Source organism: Monodelphis domestica, chromosome 7, assembly GCF_027887165.1.
Source record: "Monodelphis domestica isolate mMonDom1 chromosome 7, mMonDom1.pri, whole genome shotgun sequence".
Classification (NCBI taxonomy): domain Eukaryota; kingdom Metazoa; phylum Chordata; class Mammalia; order Didelphimorphia; family Didelphidae; genus Monodelphis; species Monodelphis domestica.
In genome coordinates, this window is record NC_077233.1 from 130,433,351 (window position 1) to 130,445,507 (window position 12,157).

Consider the following 12,157-nt stretch of genomic DNA (forward strand, 5'->3'; position numbering starts at 1 on the left):
TCCCTGAAAGTATTCTTTTACTATCAGGTTTTATACTTTACAGGATGAAAAGTTGCTGAGAAATGAATAATGAAAGCATTTACTTTTTATCCACTGGGATCACTGATTGAGAGCAGTGAGGTTTTCCATTTTGTGCTCGTGATTGCTCATTTTTTCCCCTCTTCCCTTGTGTTCGTTGGTTCTTATTTTTTTTCTTCCTAGCTTCTTCCTCTTCACTCTGGCTTCTGGGCAGCTGCTACTGTGAAGATAGAGCTGCTCCCATCTGTGCTCAGCATATGGGCCCAAGGCTGTTGGATAGAGTATTTTCATGTTGGCTGTTCAGAGCAGGGATAGTCATCACATGGAAAGCCATCCATAATGGTGAAAAATTACTAGCAAGGCAGGGAAGAATAGGAGGCAGAGAGCAATGTTTAAGTAAAGTTTTCAGGTATTATTAAGATGATAGGACTGGACTAGGATTCAGGCCAATTAGAGCAAAGCAGCATAAGATAAGAAAAGCTCCTGCCCAAAGAAAATGGCTCCTCAACCATGGTGAGAATGATGATGGTGATAACAAGGTTAATGATGATAAAAATTTCTATATCATTTTACAATTATAAAAGTACCTTATAGGCATCAGTAACCCTAAGGGATTAGCTATTCTCACTACACAGATGAGGAAATAGACTGTATGGCAATGATGATGATACTCATAATAATAATAAATTTTGCCTGATCATTTGCAGAATAGTTTGATCAGGTCCATTTCTACAAATGAATCATATTATAACTATGCATAAGATAACCATATATAATCTTCAGCTGCTCTTCCCTGAATCCCACAACCCAGTATTTGTAGTATGTTTTGAATTACTCCAAAAATTTTGATGTGGTGTGTTAAACAAAGTGATTACATATTTATTTATTTATTGTAGAGGTTCCAGAAGAGAAACACAATTGACACATTTCAATTTCTTAGTTCACAGAATGTTAAATAAAAGTGGATAGGGCTTTAAAGGTGTAGTATCCCAGGTATATTATCATCTTGAAAGTATTATTGATAGTCTTATTAATGTGCTTATACACCAGACACTTGGTCATGTTACTTCTTGATTATTGTATTTCCCAAATCTTCAGTCCAAAGGTCAAAAGAATTCCTGGGCAGGACATTAGCAGCCACAGGGTCCTAACTAATTCCTTATTAGACCACATTCCATACCAAGTCACATGTTTGATTAATCTCCTCCTATATAATTACATGGTTGTCAATTGAGCCAGTGTTAAATCCTATGCCATGTCACATATTCATTAGCTACCTCCCACTCCACATTCCGGATTCTTCAATAAAAGTTTGGGAACATGTACAAACCTATATATATATATATATATATATATATATATATATATATATATATATATACACACACATAATACTTTCAAGAGGAGCACTCATGATGGAGCCTATGTTGTTCAACTCTTTGTCTGAGTCTTTCTTCCTTTATTATGCGCTCTCTCTCTCTCTCTCTCTCTCTCTCTCTCTCTCTCTCTCTCTCCCCTCTCTCTCTCTCTCTCTCTCTCTCTCTCTCTCTCTCTCTCTCTCTCTCTCTCTCTCTCTCTCTCTCTCTCATTCTCTTTCCCTCTCCCTTTCACCCATTTTTCCTCAGTTTCCATTCTCCTTCTCAGGTGTCCACCCACAAAAATATTATTAAGTGGTTGCAGGCAACCTCTTTAAAAAGTCATCTAGCCCATTCCCCTTACTTTACATATGAGAAAACTGGGGTTTATACTTGAAAAGTTTCTTTTTTTGTTCCAAGAAGAATTTATTTTGCAATTTATTTCCAGGAATTTTGACTAGACCTAATCCAAGAGTAAGAAAAAAAAGTGTGATAGGAAAAAATCAACATGAACTTCATATGAGCTGTCTGTTATTCAATTCAATCCAATTTCTTCAACGTGTAACTTGAGTACTATTACCCAAACAAGGTTTTCATACACATACATAACTAGTCCCCTTCTCTGAATATACTTTCTGTATTATTTTGTATTATTTTATCTGTGTTCACATTTTTTCCCCTAAATGGAATGTAAGCTTTTTGAGAACAAGGACTATATCATTTTCAGTTTTGGTCCCTAGAATCTAACAGTGGCTGGCATGATTAATAAATGCTTGTTTGGTTGAATTTAATGAACAATTTGTTAAGTTCTTAGAATATGCAAGGCATTGAGCTGAGTCTTGGGTAGACAAAGATGAAAAATAAAATAATCTCTGCCCTCAAATTGTTTATAATCTAAATGGGAAGAGATATGACATTCAGCTAAATCTAAACTTCGAAAAACTTTTATAGGTGAAATCTTACAGTCTCGGTGCCTGGCAACCTTTTGTTCTGAAGGAACAGAAGGGAATATGACTGGTGCATGGATGGATGGATGGATAGATGAAGAAGTTATTTAAGTATTTACATGTTCCAAGTACTGGGGATACAGAAAGCACTTGCTCTAGAGCTCCTTTCTAAGCAGGCAGAGATTCTTACCTAATCTGAAGATCAATTTCTAGGGGTCCATGAACTTAAATGAAAACCAATTACATTTTTATGTTCACTAACTTCTAACTGAAATTTAGTACTTTTTTCAGCTATCAACATACTCAACAAGTCTCAGTAAAATTAGCAGTACCTATGACTTTGCCATCAATAGAAATTACAGATATTTTCAAATCACATTATAGTTGTTACAGATATCTCAAAATATGAATTGTATTCATTACTGCTTCAGAATTACTGTAGATATTACTTGTCAAAGACTTGTGGCTGGGGGCAGCAAGGTGGTTTGGTGGCTTGAGAGCCAGGCCCAGAGACAGGGGTTCCTGGGTTCACATCTGACCTCAGACACTTCCTAGATATATGGCTCTGGGCAAGTCACTTAACCCTTATTGCCTAGGCCTTATCACTCTTCCTCCTTGGAACCAAGAAACAATATTTAATGCAAGACAGAAGGTAAAGGTTTAAAAAAAAAAAGGTTGTGGTCACAGTCTTCTTAAATTGATTTCTTTTGTAATTCTATTAATTTAGTTTTATGCATTTACAAACATTAGTCTACAAAGGAATCTATAGGCTTTACCAGACTCCTGAAAGAGTCCATGATACAAACAACAAAGAAGAACCCTTGTAATAAAAGCAAGCCAACACATATAGATTGGTACAGTTGCAAGGCAGATGGAAAGTGCCAGAGGTCTTTAAAGTGTGGTAATAAGGTGGATGATAATGCATCTTCTTTAGTAGTATCTATATTGATAATATCTTATTTGTTTCAGTTCAGCCATTTGATAGAGTGAAGGATTTGGGGGTCAAGAGCCTTGTTTTCTGATCCTCGGTGGCTATGGCTGCTAATTAGATAGGCTGAACTACCTGTAGTGGCAGTTGCTAGATAAGGTCTGTCCAGCAGTTACTGCTCCTTTGGGGTGGTGGTTCTGGAGACAAGGCTGTAAACAGATCTGGAGCATTGATATTCCCAAATTCTTGGGTGCACACATTGTCTTTTCCAGCAAAGGTAAAGCAGATCATCATGTAGTTTGACTAGACCCCTCTCCTTATATATTTTGGTTCTCTTAGATTTCTTTATTTAGTCTCATCCCAATATCTTTGACACTATCTATGCTCTTAGTTTCTAGAGGCTATGCCTCATGTGGCTTAGAATCCTGATTCACACTAGGTTTCTGCTTTTCTCTTCTGGAATAATGATCCTTGTTTTTGAGCAAAAATCTGTAGAATTACATCCTTATTTAATTAACTCTTGCTTGTCTGTTAGTCTGCTTAGGGCACAGACTGCCTTATAAGAAAATCCTTATGGTAATTCACTAATTAAATACCATTACACTAAATCTAAGACAGACCTGTCTTACTCCACCTTCCTGTTTATCATAGTATAATGTTATTATGTCTCAATATGCTATTTAATAAGTTAGAGTAATTTTTTATCACTTTCTATATAGCCTATGGCTAACTACTTTGGGTTCACACCAGTCAGGTCCAATCCTAGGGGCTGACTAAAAGAGTCATCTTCTCTGCTAGTCCATTGTTCCCATATAGAGTTAGTTACCTCAGGAAAATCTCTCAATAGAGCTTACATTTGTTTTGTGTCTCATTTTCCTCAAAAATAGGATATAGACAGGAGTGTGCTAGAGTTGGTTTGTACCAACTGATGACTAAATTTTTATTGCAAGCAATTACAACCTGTCAATCATCAGATGCAACAAATTAGGGCTTAATTCATTGTTTAATTTATTGTCTAAGACTTTTTAAAAATGATGGAGAGAATGCTAATAATGCAGATTAGGAAGCATGTCATGTGTACATTTTTTTCCTGAAGATCCAGTTGTTAAATATTTACTTAAGTATAAGATACCTTCTCCCATAGATATACTCAAGTAAGTAATGAATATGGATAGTATAGCTTTTATTTTGCTCCACAGAAAATGAAGAAACAAAGGACTCAAAAGATTCCAGAAGGAAAAACATGTAAAGCACTCACCAAGTCATCTATCAGCTTCCCTCAGAAGGAACTGAATTTGAGGTGGCCATTGGAGCAACCTATGACATTCCTGTAGATCTTCAACCCTCCCACAGATTCCTTTATATTCTTTCCTAGACTAATAATGCCACCCTGTTAGACTGAATTCCCTTCTTCCTAAAGGCAAATGTACTCCCTGATTGATGAATGAACATTTACGTGTCTATCAGAAGAACACTATCTGAATAACTCAGGCTTTGCTCTCCAAGTAGGATGCCAGTCAAGAACAATGTGGGATAATTCCCTTCAGCACCATGAAATCTCCTTTCTGATAGAAGGTCCACTCCCAAGATTCTTGAAGTTGGAACTTTCTAACTCAAAATCACCCATGAAGTAACCCCCAAAGTTATGATTCCTTCAAAGGTCAAGTGGATGTAGCCTGCTTCTATCATGTGATTCTGTAGAAATCTAATAATACCCTGGCTGTTACCATCTCTTCAACTTAAAAAGTCCACTCTCAGAATGTTGCGTTTCAGCAAACACACCCATTTTCAATTCCTCAGCCATTTCCAACTGGGAAGGGAAGGTAGAGAGAGGAGTCTTGTATAAAGATCGGCTTTCCCTTCCCTCTAAAGCAGGACTACTCTATTGTCCCCTATAGTCTGTTTTCTCAACAGGGGAAGGTGAAAAGAAAGTAAGTCTAAGATTTCTCAGCTTTTTTAGACCACAGAGAAGATTGATCTGAGGCAAATTTGAGTACCATACAATCAATCAATTGGAGACAGCAGTGATCACTGGAAATAAAAAAGGAGTTTCATATCTGCTCAACAATATACTCAGGGGACATGCCCACTTCTGTATGAGAAGATGCTTCTCAGATGCCTCCAAATAAAATATTCTTCTCAGGTTGATTGAGGAAATAATCAAGTTGATCAAAGCTTCATTGAATAAAACACACACACACACACACACACACACACACACAAATAGATCATAATTGGCATAGTTCAAGACTGATGCAAAGAAAGTCACCATATTGTCAAATGTCTATTTTCTGTTATCATGTCTGTATAGCCAAGTGGGTCAGTGGATAGAGCAGATGGCTTAGAATAAGGAAGACCTGAGTTCAATTCCTGCCTCAATCTCTTTCTGGCTATATGACCCCTAGACAAGTCACTTGGCATCTCTCAGCTTCAGTTTCTTCTATATTCTATTCTATAAAATTCAGATAATAATAGCACCTACCGAAAAGTACCAGAGACAGAGTTAATATTTGTTAAGCACTTAACAAACTTTAAAACACTATGTAAATTCTAACTTCTATAATTCAACTGTGTGACCATTAGGTGATACTCTTTAATAACAAAGAAGATCCTAGCATCTTAGTAAAAAAACTGATTTCACAAGCAATAGATAGGATCACTTAAAATAGAAAGTATTTAAGAGATGCAAATACAAAATATGTTTCTTCTATTTGCTTTTTTTTTAAGTGGAGCAATAGGACAAAAGGAGGAAGTGATGTTTCCTAGCAGGACAGGTCCCAGGTCCAGGAGTGAATGTATGTGCATGTGTGTGCAGGGGTTTGCATGCCCCACCTCCCCCACAAAGGGAAAATCATGGATTTTAGTGATTTCAGGCCAGAAATTCAAAAGAGTAAACTTGGAGTCATGGCCACAGCCATAAATGAGTGCATAAGTTGAAGTACTTGATTTTCCCATCCATAAAAAAAATGGAGAATAATGATAATAGATCTTTTATGCTTGTAGCATAGATGTTTCCATGATATCATAAAATGTTCATGGAAATTAGAATCAGAAGACCTGGATTTGCAGCTTCAACCTGCTCATTACCAGTTATATAGCCTCAGGCAATTCAGGTTAGCTTTCTGAGCCTTTGTTTAATCTAATTAAACACTTATTGAACACCTACTATATGCAAGACACTGTGGATATTGAGACAAATGCAAAGGAACCTCCTGCCCTCAGAGTTTAATTTTTAATAGGCAGACTAAATGAACAAGAATATGGAAATGTGTAAAAGATATATAAAAAATTTCAAGGAAGGAATAGAGTGCTAACCACCAACCAGAAGAATCGGGCAAGACTTTACATGGGACATGGCACTTGAAGCTAGGGATAGAGATTTTAGAGGAGAGGATTCACTTGGGCAAAAGCTTGGAAGCAGAAACAGGTTACTGAGTGAGTTTGACTGGAAAAGAAGGGAACAAGCCTTTAAGGCACTGTGCCAAATGCTCCAATCTGCACAGTAACTCTGGGAAGTAGGCGCTATGCTATTATCATCCCCACTGTAGTGTTGTGGAAACTTATGCCCAGAGAGGGTAAGTGATTGGTCTGCCACAAAGTGGCTGAGGTCAAATTTGAACTCATGTCTTCAGCATTCTACCCATTGGGCAATCTAGCTGCCTATAAAAAGAGCACAGAGAGAGAGTACATGAAGGAATATGAAATGAGATTGGAAAGGTAAGTGGTAGCTAGTTTAAAGAGGACTTTAAATGCTTCCATTCCACTGACAGGTTTCCATCCCCTTCCATGTCATAACTTTCTCCATCCAGGTTTCAATATATCATGGGTCAGCATAAGAAATTAAATTATAATTTTGGGGGAGTTTTGCAGAAGCCCCATACAACACAAAAAGTCAGCAAACAACACAGAAAAAAAATTAGGAACATAGAAATGCATACAATATATGTATAGTATTGTGTAATATCAACATATTCACCAAATATTTAACCCAGATTTTACAATAAAGAATAGTAAAAATTCCTTAAAAGATTTGGACTTCTCAGTATGGCAAGAGGTCAAAAAATAAATTTTACATGGATTTTCCAGTTTGGGGCAAGGGGCATTGCAAGGCCTCTAACTCCCAAGATGTGGTAGGGCTGCATGTTCTTTATCCTAAAGACAAGAGAAAGCTGTTGAAGATTTAAATTAGAGTTTTAGTAATATTATCTTGGCAGCTTTGTGGAGAATAAATTAGAGAATAAAATGGAGATAATAATATGTTCACTATGAGAGAATTGCTTGAGGATCAAATTGCCTTAAGTACTTATTTAAAAACTATTAAAAAAAATCAGTCATTGCTTTATAGCAACTCTTTTTAAAAAAAAAAATTTGTACAGCCATCTATTAAGTGTCTGCTGCATTCATGACACACTATACTACATGCCAAGGGAAAAAAATACAAATGAGTCCTTGCTCTCAAGGATATAACATTCTACTGGGGAAATATAACATGTATGCAGAGACAAATATAATATAATAGGATGTAATGGGGGCAAAGGAAAAATTCCGATGAAGTGCTTTAAGAACATTCAAAGATAAAATGAGGACTTTGTACTGGGGGCCTGTGAGTCAAAGAAGGCTTCACGGAGGAGGATATGCCTAAGCTTCTTTGTGAGGCAAGTTCTGTAAGTCAGAGATGAGGAAAGAGTGCATATGGGGCTTTGGGAATGCCTGTACAGCTTCATAAAAATAGTAGATGTCAAGTTAAGTTCAGAGAACTGCTAGTAATCTACTTGGGAAAATGGAATAATATGAAATAAAACTGGAAAGAAGGGATGGAGGCAGATTGTAGAAAGTTTTAAATACCAGGAAATGGTAGAATGTTTTAAGGTATGTGGTAAAGTGTTTTAAGGTTTAGAGAGCCCAAGAATCTGTGTTTCGAAAACATTTTCAAAATCTTCTGCCTTTTTTTCCTCATTTTAATTATGACTTTATACCCACATTTTTCTCCTTACTTTAGCTCTTCAATTTATATCTAGAATATACCCTATGTGCAAGAACTAATTGAGAACAGAGACAGATGGAACTCATAAGGTTTCCAAGCCCTAAATCTTTACTTAGATGAAACCCCCAGTGAGGGAACAACTGAAACTCCTAATTTTACTCATTATCAATTCCTACTCATCCTTTAAAGCCCAACTCAAAAGTCACACTCCCATGGCTCTGGCAACTACATTGATTCTGCCTCAATACATCCTTTGAGCCCAGTTCCCCTTCTTAAAGTACCTGCAGGACATCTTCACCAGATTATCATACCAGCATCCAAAATTCAAAAGATCCCCAAATCAATGCATTTTTCCCTCTTCACCCAGCCTTCTTGTTTCTGGTATGGTTGTGTATCCTGTTACCCAGACTCAGACCCTACTAATGAAATCGTAACCTATAGATAGAGTGGGCTTTGTCTTCCTCTCTTGATACAGTGACTGGTAAAATCCTGCCCATTCCGTCTGTTTGGTATCTTACATATGCCCTTAGTTCACTCACCTTGTCCCCTTTATCTGAACTATTTTAATGATTTTGCTGTTCTCTCTCTCCTCACAAGTTTTCATATGCCATATCAAAATAATCTTTCATGTTCATTAAGGGGGCATTTATTTGACAAACCCTTGAGTGCTTGCTATGCAGAAGACATTCAAAAACAAAATAGTCCCTGCCTACAAGAAGCTTGCATTCTATGTTCCATGTTCTTCTTCCTAATGCACTTTGTCAGCACCCCCTACTCAAAAGCCAGTAGCCTCTGGGATAAAATAGCATCTCCTTAGCCTAACATTACACTGCCAGGCTCATTTCCCATTTACTTCCTTTCATGAAGCCTATATTCCAGCCAAAATCACAGTTCTTGTCCTCCACCCTCCTTCCTCTTGCCTGGAATATTTTCCTTCCCCCATTTAACCTGTTACAATCCTCTGTCCTCAAGGTGGCACTCATAGGATAGCTTTATAAAGCTATCTTCGATCCCAGCAACTGAAACAGTCATAGGTCAGCAGAATAGAAAGGGTCCAGCAAGATAAGGCAGTCATCAAATCATCAGATTTAAAACTTAAAGAGACTTTAGAGGTTATTTAAATTTAGCTGTTCTTTTTCCAGAGGAAAACTGAAACTCAGAAAGATTAAATTACTTTACCCAAGTCAGTAGCAGAGATGCTGAGTAAATTTTAGCCCGGGTCCTCTGACTCAAGATCTATCTATAATGGGATACTCCCTCTCTAATGATCTTCTCAAATTTTCCTAGAGTGCTTTAATTGGATCTGCCAAGGTGAAAGTGGAAAGTATAATGGATTTGAACTTTGTTCAAATCCCAGTTCTGCTGTATACTTCCTGGCTGATATTAGGCAAACCATAGCATCTCTGAATCCTAAGGTTGCTTTTCTCTAAAATGAGGGATTTGAATGAGATGATTCCTAAAGTTCTTTCCAATTCTAAGTATCTGATGCTACCCTGTACCAGATTTGACTTTGAACATTTAGTGTCCTCTCCCTTAGACTTTTGAGTTCTAAAAGCAGAGACCGTCTTGTTTTCATCTTTGTATTTCCAACGCTGTCATGTTTGTAGTTGTTATTGAGTCATTTCAGTTGTGCCTGAGTCTTTGTGATCCATTTGGGGTTTTCTTGGTAAAGATACTAGAGTGGCTTGCTATTCCCTTCTCCAGCTCATTTTACAGATGAGAAAACTGAGGCAAACAGGGTTAAGTGACTTGCCAGGATCACACAGCTTTTAAGTGTCAGAGGCTGGATCTGAACTTGGGAAGGTGAGTCTTCCTGACTTCATGCCCAGCTACTGTACCACCTAGCTTCCCAATCTGTGTAGTGGTCAGTTAATAAATGATTCAACCCAGTAGAGTAGAGAGACCACTGGTCTGGAATGGGGAAAGAGTTCTACTCAGTCACCTCTAAATTCTATTTCAACTCTAACTCTCTAAACCCTATAAATTGTTGAGTTCAGCTTTTTTATCACCTTTGTTAATTCCTCCCAGGTGGTAAAGATATGTCTCCCTCTTTTCTTTCCCTGGCCACGATCCCAGCATAACTCTTATTTACATCTTAGACTTGCTACTTGGTAGGTAGGTTACCTTAAGCAAATCACTCTTCCTTTCTGGACCTCAGTTTCTTAATGGTTAAATCATGGGGAGAGGGTTGTATGAGATGATCCCTAAAACCTTTCTAAGGTTATTATTTCCACACTACCCTAATGTATTTATCATGTCTTATTGTTATCTTTGGATATGTTCTCCCCTGTCAAATAGTGAGTTCATTTAAATCCAGGGGACAAAGTCTCATCTGAAATTTTTCTCTCTTCAACCCACCCTCTATTCAGGTGTTTCATAAACTCTAATTGAACAGAATTGTGAAATTTGTCACTGAACTACCCTAACACCTACCTTTGTACTGAGCCCATCCTAGTCACTACAGAAATACTTATCAGCACCTTATCTGTCCATGTCTCTGAAATGCCTTACCTTGGTGTTTAATGATGCCAATAGAACACACATGTTTTTCAATTAATTTTTTCAAACAAAGATCCTACTTCCCTCCCTCTTACCTTCCCATCCATATTAATAAAGTATGATGGTGGGAACTATATACTTATTTTTCCCCATCTCTACCCCCAACTGAGAAAGCAAAACCAAGCAAGTTTAATAGGGATCGTTTTGACTTCGAGATCTCAAGCCAGAAGGATCCTCAAAGGTCATCTCTAGAACAACCCTCTCATTTTACAGATGCAGAAACTGAAGTTCAGGAAAGTTAATAACTTGTCGAAGGTCACACAGGAAATAAGCAGTAGAAGAGGGATGTGAAAGCAGTGTAAATAAAGATTTGTTCTCTCTGAATGGGTAAAACAAAATAATGACTGCCTGTCTACAATTGCCCTGATCTTTCCCAGTATATTAGGAAAAGGTGAATGCACTGTCTTTCCTCTATTATTTTCTCAGTTGTCTTTCTTGAGGGCAGGTCCTGCCATTCTAGGTATATGTACTTTTACCTGTACTTTTCCCTTTCAGAATACAGTACCTTTTCAAATGCCTTAGAGAGATATCGGAAGCAGAAGAAAGAATATTCAGTGTTCAGTCAGCGGACAGAGGCGGCCTCTGCTGCACAGTATTTTCAGGTATGAGGGAAAATAATAGTGGCTAACACTGTGATGTGTTTAATGTACATTTTCTTTTGAACTGCTCAACCGTCCTAGGAGGGAGATGCTCCAAGCCATTTTACAGAGGAGGAAACTGAGCCTTCAAGAGTTAAAATTATTTCCTCATAGCCTAGTAAATGACAGAGGCTGAATTTGAACTGGTCTTCTTGGGTCCAGTAAGCGTACTGGACATATGCATACATATATCATATATGTGTTCCATATAGCCCAAAAGTCTACCATTTGAAAAATAATCTAAAGCAATATTTCTTTAATCAGGGGACTCCCTAAAATCCCTATATCCAGTCATTATATTCATATTTTAACATATCAGCACTACCTATCTCACAGGGTTATTAGTACAAAGTACTTCTGAAAATTTAAAATCCTAAAGAAATTTCTGAATTCTTGCTTTGGTTGCTGTCCTTCTTACTTGAAGAGAACCAAAATGGCATCACTGTTTTGGAGTCAAAGTACAATGTGCCCAACTGTGGCTAACAAGACCAATATGGCCTTGGAAGGCTTTATCACAGGTAAGGCACAAATAGCCTGAATGGCCATTTGGGATGGTGAAATCTAAATGTATGTACTGAAGCTTCTTTTGAGCTACCACAGTTCTGCTTTGCTTATAGAGCACAGTGCCATCCTTAATGCAGACATGCCATGCTGGATGGTCCTGAGCCTGGTTCAGAGAGCTCCAAAGCTAAAGGACCCCCCAAATTACATGGCAAGTTGTTTGTTTA

General features: G+C 37.5%; 1 protein-coding gene across 4 annotated transcripts in view; it reads left to right on the plus strand.

The window, feature by feature from the left end:
* The window catches only part of LOC100017350 (histone-arginine methyltransferase CARM1-like), a 324,100-nt gene that overhangs the window by 180,116 nt on the left and 131,827 nt on the right, over positions 1–12,157 (plus strand). For all 4 annotated transcript variants that reach the window (XM_007499522.3, XM_007499521.3, XM_016424237.2 and 1 more), the window contains exon 3: positions 11,287–11,393. In XM_007499522.3, coding sequence (XP_007499584.1) covers positions 11,287–11,393 — 107 coding nt within the window. The remainder of the gene's footprint in view (positions 1–11,286; positions 11,394–12,157) is intronic.